At 47.0% G+C, this 22036-nt stretch overlaps 1 protein-coding gene across 4 annotated transcripts in view; it reads right to left on the minus strand.

Moving 5' to 3' along the window:
• Positions 1-22036, minus strand: part of CMIP (c-Maf inducing protein) — a 726603-nt gene that overhangs the window by 33661 nt on the left and 670906 nt on the right. For all 4 annotated transcript variants that reach the window (XM_069638399.1, XM_069638414.1, XM_069638407.1 and 1 more), the window contains 3 exons: positions 5431-5547; positions 3321-3461; positions 1927-1974 (listed from right to left, as the gene is read on the minus strand). In XM_069638399.1, coding sequence (XP_069494500.1) covers positions 1927-1974; positions 3321-3461; positions 5431-5547 — 306 coding nt within the window. The remainder of the gene's footprint in view (positions 1-1926; positions 1975-3320; positions 3462-5430; positions 5548-22036) is intronic.

Below are 22036 nucleotides of genomic sequence, written 5' to 3' on the forward strand. Positions count from 1 at the left end.
TTTCGGGGGGAAAAATTGCCGAAAAAAATCAGACATTTTAATTTGTTCATTTGGGGGTCAGAGGGTTCCCCAAGATCTTCCCCTTCTCCACCTATGTTTTTCTGTTCCCAACCCCCAAAACGCTTTATATACCCTGCCCCCCAAAAAACAATTTCGATACATCTTTTCAGCAATCATTTTTCGGCAAAACACCCGTCGAAAAAACGACTGTCGATGAGAGAACCAAGGGAGGTGGGATAAGAGTGCAGCTATGGGGTCACTATGGTGCAAGTGTTGTGTTTATTAAATCTAGGGGCCACCAGCCTGGTCCATGTGCAGCATATTCCTCTGGAGGCTACATGGAAATCTAGCGGCTAGAGGCTCTCTCCATGTGGCGGACGCCCATCGTGTAGCTTGCATACATCAACTAATGGAGACAATACCTAGACCACCTGGCTCCCTGAGCTGCGGGATGCTTATGAGTATGTGTTTGTCACAGGTGAGTTAGTGCTTCAAACGGAAACACTGCAAAAATGACAGAACACAGAGCGGGGCAATCAGAAGCCAGGATCAGCTTCTCAATGCTTTGGTTTCAAGTGGCCTGGACTACTGTAATGCTGTCTACTTGGGTCTCCCGAAGAAGGAGCCAGCAAAGCTTCATAGCATGCAGAATGCTGCTGCTAGGCTGCTGTTCCATCTAAATGGCAGACATCTAGCGCACGTAAAGCCTTATGCTGCCCCCCCGCCCCGCGGCGAAACGGGTGGAGTTTTAGGTATTGCGTCTGACGCACAAAGCCCTAAACAACAAAGGACCCTTTTTCACTCAAAGCCGTCTTTCTTTCTACCCACCAGGGAGACAACGAAGATCAGCATCGACAAAGTCATTAGTGACCCCTAAATTTAGATATCAATGATGGGGCGGCAGTTCCTTCGCTGTTTTGGTTGCCAAACTGCAGAACTCTTACTTTACAATTAGGTCTCAACGGTGATCACCTTAAGGTCTTCTGTTCCCCAAGGAGCTGCTACTGAAGTGGCTGGGGTGGATATGAAAGGGGGTACTTATCGCACCAAGATGCCTCCTGCGAGGTGAGAGGCTGCGCTCTATAAATATTCACCCACATAACTATCCTGCAAACTGCGCACGCCCACTACGGTCAGGCCATTAATCAGCCCTTCCTAGCGCACTCATGCCACAAGAATCCGCGGGTTGCACGTTATTACCTTTGACAGGATTGTTCACAGTTTCTATGGTTCACCTGAACTTTAACGCTGTGGAGCAACTGACGTCATACTTTTATTTTTTGTAACATCTGTTTATTAAAGATTTATCGTATACATGAACCGCGACGTACCACTTATTGCTTCTGAAATTTCTTCATGCGCTAAAACCCAACGATCCATTTCAAACAACCCCCGGACTCCGCTCCCCGCTCCAACTTTGAAGAATGGGTGTAGACTGTTCCAGAGTCAGTTACCATCGCAAGGCAGGGTGCCATTGCGCAGAGTGTCGTTGATTCAGTGTTCTAGTCCAGCCTGTCCCCCTACTTCCTTCCCTCTTCCCAAAAGAACCTTAAACTTAAACTATTACTACCAATATTTCTTGGGATCTGTATACTCCTTTTTGCGAGGCGTGAGATATATCCCTCATCCGTAAGGATGCCACATTCTTGAGTGAGCACTCGGCGTCCTGAGAGTGTTTGGTCTGGGGTGGTTCCGCCTCAAGGGCCTGTAGGCCCGAGGCAGCTTGTGTTCCGGCGAGTAAGGTGTTACCACCTAATCGTTGCCTCCCCCCCATACGTTTCATTCCTTTCGAAACTTAACTTTCCAGACTTCGGAGTTTTCCTCGAATGTCCTCGCAGACATTCCTTCATTTTTGGATTGCAGACCTATGTTTGTCTATCACCATTTACGGTGGCTAGCATTCCCCCATCACAAGGACACACTCACCGTAGATTTGGAGGGCAGCGTAAGCCGCGTGGGACCACCTTTCCTTTGCTGTTGGAGAGAAAACAGGGTGTTAGTGAAACAATCACTGGATTTCATACGGCACATTGGCACATTATTTCCTGCGCCGCTGCAGCGGGGAGATGGAGGCGGCATTAATCCAAAGCGCCAGAAGAACATCAACATGGAGGGGATTCGATGGAAGATTCACAAGTGGCCAAAGTCACCATGGAAGATGGAGTTACTCGTGGAGTTAAGGCTCTCATAGTGCAGGCAGAATTCAGACTACTGCCTCTGTCCAGCAGGAGGCCATCATGATGCAAGTCCTCTTTCTTTGTTTTCACTCACAGCAGCACGTTCAGAACATTTCGCTATCAAAAACCTAGGTAAGAGCGTATTCCTTTCTCCTTGACATCCCTTCTTGATACAGAGATATGAACCCTCGTTTCTGGGGCGCCAGAGTGAGGGCCTATCAAGGATGTTTGGCTCAGTCCGAGACAGACAAGGCGTGAGGGTGATAGTAAGAGTGATACACTGTGTGACGTTATGGGAGCAGGCGAGCCACAGCTCACACTAGAGGCAGATCGCTAGAGCCATGCGGCTGGGTTGCATCCCTGATGTGGAGTGAGTACGGAGCACCTAGGCGCAAGTCAGCGTCTGCATTGATCCAACCTATAGAATGCACTGGTTTGTGCATTTTGAGTTTTTGCAAGATGCAGTCCAGGATATAGCCCTTTAACCAATATAACCAAGTTCATATACAACAGTACTGGAAATTTCCTGGGCCTGGGGGGAACACCAGCCTCCCCCCCCCTTCGTGTAAGGGGCATAGGGTAGCAAGTGGGGTGAGGCGGATTACCTGTGGTGTGGGCGGGGCGGAGCTAGGTTTCTAATAATGTGGATGCCCGAATAGCAGATGCTGGCTGCTTTGCATAAAAACAAAGTGCATTTTGGGAATTTAAGGATGACCACAAATCTATCAAACATGTCTGCGATAGTAATTCAAACGTGCATTCCTTCTGAGCATGCAATGCACACTGGGTAAATAGTGCTCATTTCATCAGGCAGAATACTCACCATGACAGTAAAATGTGTGCAGAGCACACAACATATATACAGGATTGGTCAAGTTCATCTTTGATTGTAGGCTGTCCTAGTGAGCAAAGGGCGACTATCAGAGGCTTGCAAATCGCAGCTATCTGCACGCATTGACATTTCAAAAGCACATCTTTCAGGAGACCTTCCTCAACTTGAGGGGGGATTTGGGTCTCGGGTTTCCAAGGAACAACGCTACGGCAAGACCATTTTTGCCAGAGCACAACTCCGTCTTGTTCAGGACCAACTCCTTGCCTTTTATACGAGTCCCAGCAATGGTTTGCTTTGGAAAGGACACTCACCAGTTCCTTGAGCTCGCGCTGCCGGTCACACAGCTGCTCGTACATGCGCTTCCCCACCTCCGTACTCTCGAGCGTGGAGATGATCTGAAGCTGCGTGTCATTGTTTTCGATGATGTTGTATTCAAGCATCAAGCAGAGAATCTAGGAATGGAAGGAGGGGACAAGTCAGATGGGAGCCCTAATGAAACACAAGGTTACATCCTGATACCACTTCCCAGTGCTTTCCAAGGTGCCCACTGTTTCCCCGCTAAATGTCTGCATCAATGGTCTTCAAAAGGAGGGGCTGGCCCCACAAAGGGAGCCCGAAGCATTCCCAAGGGGGGCGCTAGGCTCTTTAAAAAGTGATTATGGACTGATCTGAATATTGGAATAAGGCTGGAATGCTGGGGGGGGGGGGGGGAAGCCTGCGCGCAGCCTATAACGAGGGCACCAGGATGTTACCACCCCCCACCCCCGTTCCAGCCCTTGTAACGGGGTGCTAACGGTACTAGCACCCTGGGTTACCAAAGCGGTAACCTGGATTGTTAAAGAAAAAAAAAATGTTCATTCAAAGAACGGGACGCGTGATGGTTCCATGTAACAGGAGCTGAGATCAGAGATTTCAGACGGTGATCCGCGGAACCTGGTTGGCTGTGCCCCCCTCCCCCCCCCACTCCCGCATCCCGGGTGCGAATAGAAAAAATAAGCAATCAATACAAAATATAAGCAATTATAGCTGGTGGGGTCTGGAAACAATATTGTTACTGAAGGGGTGCTCAGTATAAAGACGTTTGAATACCACTGGGACTCTACATTCGTTTTCTGTATAATATACACTCTCAGGTTCATGTACCAAATATTTAGGAAAACATGCTATACCACAAATGTAATACTGCCATCATGTGGCAGTAAAATGAATAACTTGTATGTTGGAGTGTATAACATTTTAATTAAATTAATGAACCGTGGCAGTTTTGACAACGCATGTTCTTCGGTAAAAACACTGAAAATAGAACCTGAAAGGGGTTGCGTTGACATGGTCACGTGACACCGTGTCACGTGTTGCACTTTTTATATTACTTTAACAATGCACAACGTGTTTTTTTTTTAAACGAAAAATAAACACATGTTGTAGAGATAACTTTATTAGGCAGCCTCATATCTTTAGCAGCTGCCTTTCAAAACCACACAGCGCTCTTCCTCTGGCCGCCATGGAAGGCGTGGTCTTGAATACACAAGGCCCGTTCACCAGGGATTGAATGTTCCACGCACATGCCCCGAGTTGACCTCTGGGACATAGAAACGCTGGGAGCTGCGAGTTAAAAATCCAGGCTCCGTAAAAGCACTATTTCCACAGGAACAGGCTATAGTTCCTGGTAATCCGATTAAAGACCCACGCTAAAATATTATCGGGCGGGGTTACCGTTCTAGACAGTGGTGGAAATGGAAATAATTGGTGGGGGGGGGGGGTTAGCTTTGAACAGTGTTGCTGAGTATATATTCTTTAAAATGCGCAATTTGCATCCCATTTTATAACCCTCCCCCCCCTTGGGTACTATTCAAACAGTGCGATTTCTGTTCGCCATAAGCAATGTTTTCTTTTACTTGAACCACACCCAGCACAGCTCCTGCAGCTCCCCTCTGAAAGCTGCATTGTGTGTGATAGTTTCAATGTTAATAGGGGTATTTATTTATTCATGCAATGTTTGTTGGATACCTGTATATTGATTTATTTATGCAATGTTTGCCAGGTACAGATATCCGACAAACATTGCATAAATAAATAAATAATCCGGGTCCATGTATCCGCCAAACATTGCATAAATAAATAAACTGGGTCGGGGCTGAGGACCAGGTCGTGGCTGAGGACTGTAACTTCCTCTGATGACCCCTTGCATGTGGTCACCAGAGGAAGTTACAATTTGCTTGCGGGGGCTTGCGGGCGCTTTCTATTTCTTTTCCCTCCAAGCGCTGACTCTGGCTGGATCCCGAGATCTGGCTACACATCTGGTGCATGATCTCGGATCCGGTGAGAGCTGGCCCAATCGCCAGCGCTGCTTCTAGAGCCTCTTGAGTTCACCTTGTGGGAAATCGTAAGAGCAGGAATTACTAGGAGAAGAGAGGACATTACCTCCACCATGGTCTGGTTTCCTCTCAGCGCAAGCAGCATGCAAGGACCCAGCTTATTTTCTGCCAGAGAAAGGAGGAACTTCTTGGTCTTGTAGCAGGAGCCCATCAAAATGTGAACCTGTGTGGAATGAGAAACAGAGTTGTATCTGCAAAAATATTGACAAACTGCATGACAATTTACAAACAAACACTGCCAATGCCAATAGTTTGGGCTTTTGTGTAGGCATGGGAAAAGTGTTTGTCAGCCACTGCCGTAGTGGTATTAACTGCACACTTATGGTATGAGGTGCAAAATAGTGCGAATACCTCAGCATCAAATTACTAATACTTACACACAAGCCAGAACTGCTGGCTTTGCCCATGCTTGTTTTTAACCGTACTTCAGTGAAGGACACTAGCGATTATAAATCGAGTAGCTGAGGGCAGACCTAGTTTAGACATTTCTATTGCACCAGTAGCTCCAATTAATTCATAAACACTCAGAAAAACTGCTTTGAGAAAACACTGGCAGGCACCACTGGAGCACAACGTTTGATGGTAAGGCTTGTTTAAAGAGAGCTGATAGTTAGCTGAGTTTCCCTGAGGTGTTTTCGGGCAGGGAGGGGCAGAAAGTGGCTGGTATTGACCACAGGGATTGGACAAACAACCAAATAACACCCACAAAGCTTTGTGTCCCTCGTCATATGCCATTTCCAGTCCAATACAATAGTTTCAGCTTATAGGTGGCTCTCCCACTTAACAGCCCAAACTAATAAACGGTATGTTACGCACCAACGAAAGGGGATTTAGCAACGATCTGGCACTCAGCCAGTGTTCAGTGATCGGCTGCCCAGAGTGTGTATATGGGTGTTGTGTTGCCCCTTTGATCCTCTTTTGCCCACACTGCCCACCACCCACAAATAGAGAAAAAACAAACTGACCAATGATCACACAGGCGCCGCTGTGGATAACAGGGATTTCAGAAGCAAGCCGAAATCACAAGAGGGCTTGTGTGTCCCAAACATTAGAAACGCAAAGATCCAACAAAGTACACAGATTTCCCTTGACTTAACAGCTGAAGGGGTATTGCCAAAACGTGAACAGCGCCCCTTCGTACCCGAGACCCACTTCAAATAATTTCAGGGCTGCATAAAGCCGCCAGCGGGTATCTTTTCTGTTTATTCATTTCATATAAAACGTAACATTGATTACAATTTCCAAATTCCCGTAAGACGCCGAAGTACAATGTGGACGTGAGGGGCATTTATCCGCAAAAAATGTCCATGCAGTGTCCTTTGACTTACAACTGCAGACTTGGCCTAGCCCTCTCGGGCAGCAAACACGCAGAGTCACGAGCATTTCCAGACAGCTCACCTGTGCAATGGGCAACACCATTTCTGCTTTTATGAACATCTTCTGCCACATCCTATGAGACCACTTGGATCCATTCACGTGAGCCTCTGGGGAACTATGGATGGTCACTGCACCAAAATGGCCCTATTGATTGCCATTGTGATTCCAGCTCCATAAAGGGACTTTTCGCAAGCAGTGCCCTATCTATTGCCACTCGACCTCCAGTGCACTGCGGCTGTCCCCAGTGCCTCAGAGGCTTCATCGATTGCCTCTGCACCCCCACACCTCTAGTGACTTCCACTGCACCATCAGTCCCTGCCTAGTCGATTACCTCTGTGTGTATGTCTATAACCTGAGGCTCTCCAGATGGTTTGGGCTATAACTCACACGATCCCTTACAATTGGCTAAGCTGGCCAAAGCTAGTGGGACTCGTGGCCCAAAACATCAGGAGTGGCCGCAGGTACGGCCATCGACTGAGTGCCTACTTGATTACTTGATTTGAACTCGGTTTACACATGCTTTCATTTCCTTTCAGCTCGTTTTTACGAGCGGGTGGTTGACTGGATGCCATTAATTACATTTTAGTTATTTTAATAATTTTTTTGTGTTCAGTTATTTGCTTTTATTTTACTGCACAGTTTGGTTCCTTGTAGATCGTCTTTCGGTCTGGAAGTTGCCTGGCTTCCTTGTCTCCTGCCTAACCCCACCAGAGAAGAAATGCTTTGCTGTCTGTCTTTGCTCTCTTTGAGCAGTGGGTGGGGCTAGGCATTCAGGAGTCTTCATACTGTTCCAGTGAACACTCAGTCACACGCAGGTACGGCCATCGGCAGAGTGCCTACTTGATTATTTGCTTTGAACTTGTTTTATTGTGTTTTCATTTAATTTCCTTTCAGCTCGTTTTTACGAGCTGGTGGGTGACTAGACGCCATTAATGTAATTTTTGTTTTTTTAAAAAAAATGTTATTGTGTTCAGTTATTTGCTTTTGTTTTACTGCACAGTTTGGTTCCTTGTAGTGTAGACCGACTTTCGGTCTGGAAGTTGCCTGGCTCCCTTGTCTCCTGCCTACCCCCCCCCCCCCCCCCGCCCGACAAGATACGCTATACGCTTCACGGTCTGTCTTTGCTCTCTTTGAGTAATGGGGGGTGGGGGGGGGGCTAAGCTAGGGCGATAATAGGTGCCTATTTAGGCAGCCACTGAATCGGGTGCGCAGCGGACGGGTGCGGGCTCTATGCGCCAAAGTCAACCCTGTCTGTGCTTGTTTTGGCTGTGGGGGGGCCAAGCTGGGATTTTGCCTGGCAGTCTTATTATGTTGTCCCGTGAGCTGCTGGTACAGGCAGCACCGGCGAGCACTGTGCGGCCTGCTGGCTTTATCCATATGCGTGTGTTGGGCAAGAAGCCTTGCCATTCCGGTAACCTTTCCTGTATTCTATTAAATACCCGGTCGTTAGCGGCACATGCCTTGGCGTGTTATGACCTATTGGAGGACTGTTGCTCACAGATATTGCCTGCTCTACGGATACCAGGCTGTGCGACCATTCTGGTCCTGCAGTAGTGCAGGCACTTCCATCAAATTATAACATCTTTTGGCTGGACTGCCCCTCCTTAACATCTGGGCTTTGGATTGCCTTTGTCTACAAGTCGGCCCTGGTGGTCTGTGTAATCCCATACAATCACGGGGTTAAAATGGAAGCCTTATTAGTTTGTCCATCGGTCGCATCTTCCTACTCCTGCCATGTTTTAACAATCTACCGTTGTCCCCCATATGATTCTTCTTTTTTTGATGATTTTCTAAATTTGGTCTCCAAGTTGCGGCTAAAATTTAGCAATTTGGTGATAGTTGGGGATTTCAATTTGAAGGTCAACTGTCAATTAGATCAGGCCCTTCTGCATTTTTTGTGGGGGATGAACGATGTTGATCTGCTGCCGTCTGCGTCTGGCCCTACTCATTGTTTGGGCAAAACACTGGATCTTAGTATAGCCAGCCCTTCAAATAGTGTGGTCTGACCACTTTGCGATCCCTTTTTCTTTAAAAGCAGAATCTATTCCTCAGGTCAGTTCTAAGCCTCAAGTCTGGAAGCGTAGCTGGAGGTCTTTAGACGGGTCCAAGCCGACTCAGTCCATAGTGTCAGACTCTCAGACCATGCCAGTGGTGGACCTGGAGTCACTGGCTCAAGTATTTACTTATATGGCCAATCATCTTGCCCCTATCAAACTATCTAGATAGCGAGCCCGTCAATTTGAGCCGTGGTTAGATGATGCCCTAAAGCTCCTGCAGCTTAAGCGACGACAGGCTGAGCGAAAGCATCGGATCGGATGCTTTTGCGTCAGGCCACCACTGTGTTCCATAAGGCCATTGTGGTTGCTAAAGGCAAGATTTACTCAGGAAGAGTGGACGCTGCTCTTAATCAGCCTAGAGAGTTATTTGAGCTTGTACGCTACCTATCCTCCCTGCTGTGGCAAAGGCAGGGGCTGCTCCCTCACAGGAGCTACGTGACTAGTTGTCAAGCTTTTTCTCTGATAAAATTTGGAATATTCGCAATATGATTGCGCTTTCAGGCTCAGGTCCTGGAGGTTCTCTCTTGGCTTTGCCAAATTGCACTACCCCGAGCTGTGGTCCTTCTTCCCCCTGTTTTCAGCAGAGGAGATTATAAGGGCAACGTCTATGCTGAAGTCTGCTTCTGCCCTGGATCCGATTCCTTTGGCGGTGTGTAAGCATATCATGCCGGCTATTACTTCATGGGGGCCCAGGCCATCAACCACTCATGTCAGTTGCGGCTTATTCCTTCACAGCTGAAGCATGCACTAGTGATCCCTCTCTTGAAAAACCTTCCTTGGATTCGGCCTGTGCTGCTAATTTCCACCCTATTTCCTTACTGCCAATTTTTTATAAAGGTACTGGAGTCTCGGATCTCTCCTCTTCTTAGTTATTTTCCCAGCATCTTCTAGTTTCTTTGATCCCTTCCAGTCTGGTAACCGCCCGGCCGGGGCACAGAGAGCAGGCTGGTCTCGGGGGAGGATTACCTTGCACGTCTCTCTGATTAGAGGGGAGTGGAGGCCTTGATACTATTAGATCTGTCAGGCGCTTTTGACACTGTCGACCACTCCATCCTGCTTACCCGTCTCACGGGGGCAGGGATAACTGGACAGGTACTATTTTGGTTCCCGCCTTTCTTGGTGATCGTGCACAAACTCTCTCTCTTCCACCGTTACGTTCTGCTTCTGTTCCTCTGTTCTGTGGGGTCCCTCGGGGCTCGGCCTTGTCCCCTACTTTGTTTAATGTGTACATCCGGCTTTTGGTTGAGCTCATCCACTCTCACGGCCTCCGGTGCTACTCCTATGCCGATGATACCCAGATTATTTTGCGGCTCGATCTCTCCCACTCTGATCTGGCATCTCAGCTATGAATTTGCCTGGGCGATGTGAGGTGTTGGACAAGTCTGAGGTCCTGGTGGTTGTCCCCCCTTCTGCTCTCTCACTTTGGACTCACTCTTTTTGGCCCTCCTCCCTTGGTTCTTGTCCTATCCCGCTGCTGTGAAGGATTTGGGTGTCCAGATCTCTTCCTCGCTCTACCTGGAGGCCCGGGTGGCCTCAGTTTGTCAGTCTGGGCACTACAAACAGAGTTCAGAGTTCTGCGTAGGGTGCTGGGTTTTCTCTCTATGCTGTTTCATGCCCCACTGGTTGCTGCACTGATGGGGAGCATGCTAGACTACTGAAACTCATTATATCTAGCATAGCCACTGTTATTTAATCCATCACCTCCAAGTACTTCAAAATGCGGCAGGCAGATTGGTGGTGCGTACCCCATACCGAATGTCTCAGATTCTACGGCAGCTGCATCGGCTCCATGTGGCTCAGAGGGTGCAGTTTAAATCTATGTGCACTGTGCACCGGGCCTTCTACGGTTGGGGGGCTGTGTACCTGCAGTGCAAGTTTCGCCCCTATGTCCCCAATCATGCACTCCGTTCTCTTTCTGGGCCCAGGCTTTTGGACCCAGGCTTTCTGCTGCCTGGGTTCAAAATACCTCCAGCTATCCCTCCGCAAATACCTCCCCTCTCGAGCTCTTCACTGCCCTACCTCTAATTCCCTCACGGTCAGTCCTTTTTAAAAGAAACAAGCTGGGGGTAGATCTCTGTCTTCGGCTGGGGCCTCCCTCTAGATCAACCTGCCTCTCACTCTAAAACTTGAGGAGAACCATCTCCGGTTCCGGAAGCACCTCAAGGCCTTCCTCTTTGCTTCTGCCTTTGTTCGCCCTCTCCCCCGCTGATCTGTTCTCTCTTGGCTCCGTGCACAGGGCCACTCTCTGTCCTCCAAGCCCAGGTACCTGCTCACCCTGCAACTCTCCCGCACTACCTCTGGGCCACCCCTTGCACTGGGGTCTCTATCTGTACCCATACAGCCCCCCCCCCACTTTTTCTTCCTGGATTTATCAGACCTACACTGTTTGCTGCCTTAAACCCAGCACTTGCCACTTGATTGCTACACTACCACGGTTTGTTGCCTTTATTATTTATTTACTTATTTATTTATTACTATTTATCTGTTTCTCCTTTGCTCCGCACTTTCCACTTCTCCCCCCTTCCATGCACTTTTCCCCTCCACCTCTCCCATGCACTTGCAAGTTCTCAATGACACTGGCCCTAGTAAGACCGTTGTTTTGTTCTCCCCCGTTCCCCTCCCTTGCCTTGTTGCGCTCTGAAATGCTTGTGTACGAGCGCGATAGAAATAAAATATCAATATCAATATCTTGTGTCCTGCACCATTTCTGTTCCACGGGTGCTGCTCTTTCGGGTTGGGGGACGTGCCTTCTCCGTTACTGCAGCAAGGCTTTGGAACTCCCTCCCATTCCACCTTTGGGCTACAGCAGATTATTTATCGTTCCATCGGTCCCTGAAAATGTCTCTTTTTTTCTAAATCTATGATAGGGGGTCTGAGCCTTCTGACTTTACCTTGCTTAGCGCCAAGATGCCTCTGGGTGAACATGTGCTTTCTGAGTTCATTTAAGATAATATAAGAGTCAAAGGTTGCAGATGACTACTATATGGATTGCCTGTGCGCAGCTAATTCCTCATCAGTGACCTCAGCACCCCAATGCCGTGCAACTCCTTTTGCACAATATGCTCCCTACTGATCAAGTGTTTTACTAAATGCTTCTGCGCCAGCAATACCCAAGCTGACAGGGCCCCATCAGTCCCTTTAACAAAACCAGGCCTGAATGGTAATTCTTCCCGCAGGTCAGCAAACACCAGCACCTCAGGCAATGCTGCACTTGAACAGGTCACTAAGAGGCACTAAGTAGGATGACATCCAGGCCTCCCTATTCCAGGTGGAACCGCTACCATATGTGGGACTGATCTGGAAGGCAGTTCAAAAAGCAGGATTCACGTTTACTTCCATAAAACAATGGAATTATGCCTATCAAGTCAAAGAATCTTAAACGGGTTACATTAAATTAAACAACATACTTTTTCAAAATTACAACAAAACTTCAATTTGTGCTACATGATGGTGTGAAACTGAATGAACATGCAGACTACATTATACACAACCTAATTTAATTTATATCACTTCATAAGTAATAAAACATACTCCATGCAAACATATAAAAATACAAAAAGACAAACATCTTTTGAATCTGTGCCTTTGAGGTCCAAGATCAATCAGACTGAGTTCGATCCATGCATGGTTGTGTTTATGTATTTAACTTTTTTGTTTAAACTACTCAGATTGTTTTTTGTATTGGAAGTTGATTGATCTTTTTTGTTTGTGTTGATTTAGGATGAAGATAGGTTTTATATTTTCACAATTGATTGCTGGGTGTGTAATTTTATATTTATTTTTGACTTTTGTACGGAGTAAAATTATTTTGTGTACACACTAGTGTGTATGTTCAATCTCACATTATCATGTGTTACATTTGTGTAATAATATTGACTGTCATTACACCACTCTGTGATTTAAACCTTTGCACTTCCTGCCCTTATGTTTAGGTTCTGCTAGTAGGCAATGACACTGCCGCACGACCTGTTGCTTGTTCGGCGAGGGATACCCCCGCCGCCCCGAACACCCAACACACCCTCCTGTTCCCAACAAAAAATCTACTCTCACACACACACATGAACCCCACACAAACATACATACAACTCTCCTTGCCGACCTCCAAACCCCCTCCATACTTCTTTGTCTGCATCGCCGCTGTTTAACCCGCTTATGAGCTGAGCAGTAAGCAGATGTGTTCTTCCCAGACAGGCCGCTGTTTGGTGAAAGCAGACTGTCTGGGAAATGTTTTTGAACAAAGGGGTCTGTTCGATCTACTTCTGTGCTAATTCCAGAGGATTCTGTTTTGGGAGGTTCTCTGCTACTAGACTAAAAACGCTGTTTTTGTGTACCATGTCCTGCCAGTTTCATCCTGCCTCTAGGTACTGTGATAATAGGTGTTGTTATTAGTCATTGTAATGGTAGTAAATCTATAGACCTCAAACTGGCGAAGGGCTCAATTGGACATGCCAGGCTTTAAAGATGTGTTCTCTAGGCTAAATACACATGTTCATGTCAAGTTCATACATTGCTAAGCTATGTTATAGGCTTAATAACCAGAAGCAACATATTCTGCAAATGACATGTTCTATTCCCCCCCAAGTGAATCCTCAGGTGCCGTCCTTCCTACAAACCAAGTACCCACTCTCGAGAGAGAGCACAGAGACCTTTTATTTCTAAAGATGGCAGATCCTCTTTCCCTGCAAGATGCCATCCTTCATAGGGTCAACAGTTTCCCCAGCCGTGCAAACTCACGGTACTCAGCAGCTTTGCTGCAGATGACCTGTTATATGTCCCTGGAAGATTCACCAGAACTTGTCCTTACTGCATGTGGCATCTTTTCTGTACTTGGTTATTCCTCTGTGTGATACGTTTTATATCCCTGGATGAGTGCGTGATAGAATCCATCCTTTCGGGAAGTGATAGAATGTATTCCCTTTGTTAATAACATCAATCTATTCTTGTTTTTGTAATTCTTAATTCCAATTTGGGTCATTAATCCACTAGCACATCTGTCAGATATTTTCAGCTGGAACTTTGATATCCATATTTAAAAAAGGAGTACTCTGCAGAGACATTTTGCCTCTCTCTGACTATGGTTGATTGAATCGGGTGTTGTGAGAGCTCACCTTGAATCATTAAGCTTACAACTCCTCTCCCAAGCTGTTCCTCACATGTTCTCAGTTTGTCCAAATCCCTAAAAACCACCCCTCTCACACATAACTAGCTGATTATCCTGGGTCCGCTCCCCAGAACCAATCCCTCCTATAGGCAACTGACTCAGAACTTCTTTGCTAATAACCAGAACAAACCCTTTGAACATCACCACAACTAGTGCTTGTATTGTTCCTATTGGCACAGTTTCACATTTTAACGATAGGCTCTCAATATTTTTGCTGATCCCCAGAGCTCATTCTTTCTACAGTGAAAAGGATCATTGGTGCCATGGGTGAATCCCCAGAAACTTGATTTCCTGCAAGGGAAACATTGTTTTTGTCCCTGAAGAAATTGAGAGAATCCACCATTCCTACAATACACAGATGTTCCATCCCTCTATGAATCCACAGCACTTTCAATCCTTCAGGAAAAAGGTCATGCTTTGTTACGGAGACATGGACATTTCCCTGAACAAATGATTTCACCAGATACAATTGTTAGAAATCCTTCCTCTGAGTGAGACAATGTTCAGGATCCAACAGGGGAAATGTTGGGTTTTGTCGTCGAGACAATGGGCAGAATATATACTACTTAGAGGTGAAATGTGGTGTTTTTCCCCAGTGACAATGGCCACAATCCATCCGCCCCTACTGGTGAAAGGGAGTTTGTCAATGAGCACATCTCAAGCCCGTACACAATTCTCTTTCGATAGTCCATCAACATTTCGGGCGATAATCCATGTGGCTCATGCTTTAAAAAGAAAATCTTATCTCAAAGACTCATCTTCCGTAGGTGAAAGGCAGCCCTCACCGGACCCATCCTTCCTACAGGTGACAGGTCCTTCACTCCTTCCTGCAGGCTGCAACCATGTTACCACTGTGCACGTTAACTTACCTTTGAAAACTAACTACACAGTCATTCATTTTTCAAGGTAATGCCGCTAAACCACCCCAAAACTGAAATTCTAAATGTACATATAGCAATATTGACTCCCTGCCCCCAACATTTCAACAGTGGTTGCTCCGCTGCGTACTGGCGTGTTTGGAGAGAATGAAGGTAAGGTGTTGGGATTGAAAGAGTTGTACCCATTTTGCTGTATATCTGTGTGGGAGTAAGAGAGTGAGGGCGGAGTAAGAGTAGGAGTGGAAACAAGTAAAGAGACAGGAGGTGTAAGACCAGGAGGGAGGAGGAGAGTAGGGACAAGAGGAGTGAGAGGATGAGGAAGATCAGATGGGAGGAGGGGAGTAGAGACAGGAGGAGCGAGAGGGGATAAGATCAGGATGGAATAGAAGAGTGGAGAGGAGAAAGACCCACGGTCAGAGTAGAGAGGAAGAGTGGTGGGGAGAGTGAGAATAAGAACTGAAAATCTATCAACAGAGAGGATCAGGTTACTTCTGTTTAGGTCAAATAGAAGCCCTTGCGGGAGACAGGGAGATACAGCTATGGCCTTTAGGATTCCACAGAGTAGGACAAGCTTATAAGGGAACCCTGTCGATTGTGAACCAATACTGCATTAAGCCTTTTGGGCAGTGGCAGCCTGGGCTAGGGAGCTGGGTGCCCCCTTCAAGGTCGAGGAAAAAGGTACAGGGACCATCCTTAGACACTTGTATGTCTTATCCGCTAAACACTGAAAACTGACTTATGCTTCCACCTGTATTCTTGATAACCTTGTCACAAGTGACACATATTTAGATATGCCTCTGTCTTTGAACTCGTGATTCTTATACTCTTCATCTTGGACTCTACCAAGGATAAAAGTGCCCACAACGTGCACCATCTTTTAGTTTTGGCTATTAGGTGGCGCTATAAGCTGAAACAATTGCCTCAAGAGAACAGCTAGGGAGAAATAGCATATGACAAAGGACACAGAGATGCTTGTAGGTGTTTGGTTATTTACCCGCTGCCCTTTAATGCCCATAGTCATGCTAATTCCTATTACCATTCCCACCCACTTCCTGTCCCTCTCCATCCAAAACACATCCTCCTGGGATCTCTTTGAGGTTGCTTTATCCAGCCTTACCATAAACCTTTGCACTCGAATGTGCCTGCCAGTGTTTTTTCAAAGCAGTCTTCTGAGAGTTAATGACTTAATTGGAGCGGCAAACGTGCTTCTGGCAGTGGTCAAAGTGAGAGGGAGCGGTCGGGAGCAGGTGTCCACTACATTTTACTGTTAACAGCTCCACTACTTTCTGCAACCATTTTCACCATTCCAGAACTGTTCTTTGTGAAGTTAAAGCACACTTCTCCATTTTACCACTGGATATCAGTTACAGCTAAACTGAAATCTGTTTCAGTTCCACTGGCTGGCAACCAGCATGAATGCAACCCTTGAAAAATGTGTTGCACGTTGCTCCCTCCTTTCCTACTCTGTCCCCAGCCGTGGTCACAGTTCCACTACTTTTATGGTGCACTTCTATCACTGGCTACTGGTGCTAATAGAAATGTCTTAACCAGGTCTGCCTTCAGCCACTTGATTTATCAGCACTAAGTGTGTACTTCACTAAAGGCCTGTCAAAACAAGCATTGGCAAAGCCAACAGTTTTGGCTAGTGTATAAGTAGTAGGAATTTGCCAAGCACTGCATCATATGCTCAGGTACTCACACCATTTTGCAGCTGCCGCCATTGATAGCAAGTTAATACCACTGGCAGTGCTTGGAAATTAATTTACCATGCCAAAATCAAAGCCAAAACATTTGTCATTACCAATGTTTGTTACTTTTGAACTTGCATTTCTGTTACCGGACATATTAAACACTAGGTCAACCTTTTGCAAAGTTCGTAAACTTTCGAAAAAGTATTATATTATGGACAACGAAGGTCAGAATGACGTTTTGGTTGTTAGCATCTTTCTAGAATTGGACTGTGGGTAGTGTTTCACATAGAGTGCTTACTTCTATTTTAAAATATGTTAATGACTGCTGCTTAATGTTGTGCCTTGTCATTTGCTGTGAGAGGGTCTGCTCCACCAACGCAACACAGTACACCTCCACAGAGCAAGCCAGAAGATGGGGAAAGTCTCTTACCTGTAACTTCTCAGCATTGGCATCATTCATAGATTCACATGCTGTCAATATTCCCCATCGTTAGGCTGGGAATCCTCATTACTGTTTGATTCCCCTTGCCCTAGGTAAGCAGAACCTACATTTTGCACCCTAACACCCTTGTTATGGGCGTTTTTGGTCCCTACCAATGGGACCTCAAGTAGTTCTAGACTAGACCCTCCTCTTCCTCTCAGAGTCTGACCCTGTGGTGCCAGATGTCCCTAGGGTGCGAGTGGTTTTACCTGACGGGATAGAAGGAGGGCACATGTGAATCTATGAAAGATATCCATGCTAGAGTACAGGAGTTACAGGTAAGAAACATTCTCGTTCTCCAGCATTGGATCGTTCATAGATTCACATGCTGTGAATAGACTATGTAGCAGTATATAGACATTGGAATTGGAGGAGCATACAGGGAAAGAAACCCTGCACTGCACACCTTACCACCCACCCATCCATCCATCCATCCATCCATCCAAAGGACTATAACTTACTGGAACAGGCGTTTCAGGAATGCTCTCCCTGTTTGCACTTCTTCGGCATGCTGCTTCTCCAGGCAGTAGTGCCTTGTGAAGGTATGCAGCACTGACCAGGTGGCCACTTGGCAGATGTCTGTGATCGGGACCCCCGACCACCAATGCAGCAGAAGCCACTGTAGCCCTTGTTGAATGTACATGCGGGGGCCACCTGCAGTGGCCTCCATGCTGGCTTGTGGCAGAAGACAATTGCTGATGAGATCTACCTTGCAATGCTTTGTTTGGATATGGCCATGCCTCTATTCGTCAGGCAATATGCTACGAAAAGTTGTGTCGAGCTCCTGAAGGACTGTGTCCTGTCAATGTAGTATTTTAACACTTGCTTGATGTCGAGGGTGTGTAATACCACCTCTGCCGGTGACGAGGGCTTGCTAAAGAAAATTGGTAAGGATATTGTTGAATATTTGTGGAATTCCGTGGGCACCTGGTGAATTTGTCATAAGATGCACCCTGTCTTTTTGGAACCGTAAGTATGGCTGGTTGATTGCGAGAGCCTGCAGCTCTGACACCTTCTTGGCTGACGTACTAGCCACCAGCAAGGCGACTTTCCAGGACAGGTTTCCCAAAGGTGCAGAGGCCATAGGTTCAAACAATTTCTTCATGAGCCCGGAGAGCATGGCGTTGAGGCTCCACTCTGGTGGTATTCGTCTTACTGGTGGAAAGCTTCTGAAAAGGCCTTTGAGGAAATGCTTTATGATCCTGGGTCCGTAGAGGGATACTCCCTTTTCTCACCTGGTGTACTTAAAGATGGCTGCAATGTGCACCTTGATGGAGGTGTGGGCAAGGCCTTGTTTGGCTTGTTGTGGGAGGTATACTATCACCTGTTCTGGCGTGACTCAGAACAGGTTTAACCATTGTTGTTGGCACTGGGTTTCGCACCATTTGCAAAATCATTTCAATTTTTGGCGGTATGATTTTTTAGTGACGGGAGCCCTAGCTGCCACCAGAACCTGCCTACACTCCTGAGATAAGTTTAGGCTCCCCAACTCTGCAAAGTCAGGAGCCATGCCGTCAGGCACAGTGACTGAAGGTGGTGGTGTTGAGATAGCCCTTTTCCCAGCGTTATGATGTCTGGGCGATTGCTGAGCTGGATGGGTTTGGCTCTGGAGAGTTGGACTACGGATTACCAGGTCTGGTGGGGCCAGTCTGATGCAAAGAGAATTACTTTGCAGGAGTGGCGCTTGATCAATTGCATTGTCCTGCGCAGGATTGAGAATGGTGGGAACGCATATGCGAAGAGGCCGTCCCACGGAAAAGTGATTGTGTTTCCCATTGAGCCCTTTTGGGGCATCCTGCTGGCGTACTTGGCACACTTCTTGTTGTGGCTTGTGGCAAATCAGTCTACTGTTGGCTCACCCCGCCTGTGTAACAGCGATTGTAGTGCCGTTGAGTTCACACTTACGGTTTTGGGACATTTGCCTGCTGAGGCTGTCTGCCGTCTGATTCTGGTTCCCCGGCAGGTGGAATGCCTGAATGCTGATCCTGTTGGCAATAGCCCAGTGTGATGACCGTTGAGCTTCCTTGGACAATGTCCTGGATTTTGTTCCTCACTGTTTTTGTCATTTGTGGTGGTGTTGCTAGTGAGGACTTTGACCATTGGTTTTGTAGTATCGAGAGGAAAGACTTGAGAGGCCATCAAACCACTCAGTTCAAGGACATTTATATGTAGGGACATTTCCCGGGGTGTCCTTAGCCCTTTGACGTGTAGTTGGTCCACTTGGGTGCCCCACCCCTCATGGGAGGCATCTGTCACTAGCATCTAGTCATGTATTGGGTCTTCAAAGGCTATCCCCTTGAAGACATTGGCCATGGCTGCCCACCATGTAGCTGCGAGTGTAGATTGCGTGGGATCCGCACCTTGTCCCCCCATGATCCGGTGGTTTGCGACCAGTTTGCGGCCAGGAACTCTTGTAGCGGTCTCATATGAAGCCTGTAGTGCGGGATAAGTGGTATGCACAATTGTCCCCAGTAGCTGCACGCACTGGCAGACTGTTTTTATCTTGTTCAGCAGGAACGATTTCAGTAGGGCGGCAAAGGTATCTAGCCTGTCGCTGGAGGGACGTACCCTTGGTTCCTAGGTGTAGAATTCTACTTCTAGGAATATGAGTCGCCAAAGCCTAATGTTTGCAATAGGCGTACTGTTGCCACTATCAATGTCTACTCTGCTTTCCTGGATGGGGATTGCACCGGCCAGTCTTCTAAATAAGGATAGACGTGGTGTCATTGTTTGCACAGGCTGGCTGCCGCTGGCGCGAGGCAATTTGTGAATGTGCGCAGGACTGATTTTAGGCCGAATGGTAGGACCCTGAACTGGTAGTGTGACTTTCCTACCACAAACCGAAGGTACTGCCGGTGTCCTGGATGGATATGTGAAAATACACATCCTGGAGATCCAGGGATGTGAGGTAGTCATGGTGTTGCATTGCTTCTATGACCTGCTGTAATGTGATCATAGTGAACCTTTGGTGCTTTATACATTTGTTTAACTTTCTGAGGTCTAGAATGTGCCTCCAATATCCATCTAGCTTGTGGACGCAAAGTATCGGGAGTGTTAGGGAGAATCCTGTGCAGTGCCCTTAGGGACCACTACACACAATTAAGATGACAGGTGGCAATACAAGTTTTACCTTTGATACAAGCCTGTTCTACTATGTCAGAGTGGTAGCAGTGGCGGAGCAGCCAGGCCTATCTCAAGAGTATATGAGCAGTAGCAGAGATTACACAAAAGGGACCACAATTACTGTGACTCAAGCAAACTCTGACTCAAGGTTTCAGGTATAAAAATATAAATACATTTATTTTTAAACCATTCGTTATAAACACAACACTTCTATAAAAACTGCAATAAAAACCACACGTTAAATATACCACAACTAACTAATTCACTTTGTACAATAAGTCTCAAGGTAAGTACCCTATGTTTGAATGAACCGGTGTTATGAACAAAACACGTTACCGCAAATACACGTGCGATCACTTTTTGACAGTTCGGTCTACTAAACAACACGTATCCGTGACATGAAATGCTACCTGGGCAAGAACACACTTAGCACCTGAGATACTCAGAGGGAGTTGGAGGCAAAAATCACAGGCAATATTTTGGTTGGGCAGGCATAATCAAGAAACACGCAAAAACAGGAGTTCAAAAGTCAAAGGGCCGGAGCCAGGGTCGAGAGACACCGGGGCCAGTTGTCAAAGATTACTCAGTCAAACAGTTCACGATTCAACATAGCCAAAAAGTACTTCGATATTGTCAATGTTTGGAAGCAAAAGTTATAAGAAGGAGGGAAGACAAGGGCAAGCCTTGGAAATGAAGAAAAAGGTATTCACCCAGTTTCCTCAACAGAACACAGTACCTTGTTCCAGTGGTGCAGCTGCTGCCCTGGCAGATGTTCCTGTTGGTTTCCCGCAGACCCACGATTCCTGGAGCTTTGTTGTGAAGGAGGACGTCTGAAGGGGGTCTGCACCACACAGGGATGAAGCCGGCAGCAGCGACAAGGAATAAAAGGTGCTCTCCTTAAAAACAGGAGAGGCTCTTCAGGTGGCTATCTGGACCACTACAGCAGTGTGCAGCGATTTCGACCAAGGAAGAGGATCCTCTGGCTGTAGAAGATGAGCTGGTTGTCCCCACAAAGCTCAAGGGAAGAAGACTCCGGACTGGATCTTCTCTAAGTCGTTGAAGTGAAGATAGCTCAGGACTGCAGCAGGGCTTCACTTGGACGGGGTAGTTGCAGCAGCCGTCGTTCTCTCCGCTTCTCTTCGGTTTCTTGTAGTTCCAGTGGCGACTCTCTGACTTCTAGCCCAAGAGACCTGCCTTTTATGCGAAAAACCCCCATTCACACAGCCTGGCTGTCAATCACCCAGCAGGGGGGTTGTCCAGCCCAGACAACTACCCTGGCCAATCATGACAAAGTGCAACTTGGGTTTCCTAGGATACCCTGTGCAGGGGGTGACTACACCCCTCTCTCACATTCAGCCCACCTAGACACCCAGGTACCTGGTGGAGGGCTTCTGAACAGAAAGCCCAGCAAAGATGGTGAACAAAGAAGGCGAACCTAGTTTGCCACGCAAAGACAGACACAAGAAGGACTTTAACAAAACAAAATGGCGAATAAACCCAACCGGAGGCAAAAGAAAGACGATTTGGTCAAGCGGGTTTATGTTCCAAGCTAATATAATAGCCAAGAACAGTACCACGTTTATCTAATATAATCGCGGTCGAAATGTTAGGGTAGATACTACTGCCACCAGCCAAGTCTAAATGTGAAAAGAGCGAAACAATGCTCCAGGAGGTACAGATAAAAAGGGGTACGAGTTAACCCTTTCCAGTACTCCATGGAGGATGGGTTGCACTGGATCTGTGGTAGATTGACTAAGTAAAAGTTAATGGTAACTATACCCTTTTCTGGGGGACAGTAGTCGCCTCAGAAATGGAGTTGAGGGAAGTCTTAAAGACAACCCTATGCCACGGCACTGAAGGTGCTGTGTGGCACACAAAAAGAAG

Source organism: Ambystoma mexicanum, chromosome 1q, assembly GCF_040938575.1.
Source record: "Ambystoma mexicanum isolate Mex_15411 chromosome 1q, UKY_AmexF1_1, whole genome shotgun sequence".
Taxonomy (NCBI): domain Eukaryota; kingdom Metazoa; phylum Chordata; class Amphibia; order Caudata; family Ambystomatidae; genus Ambystoma; species Ambystoma mexicanum.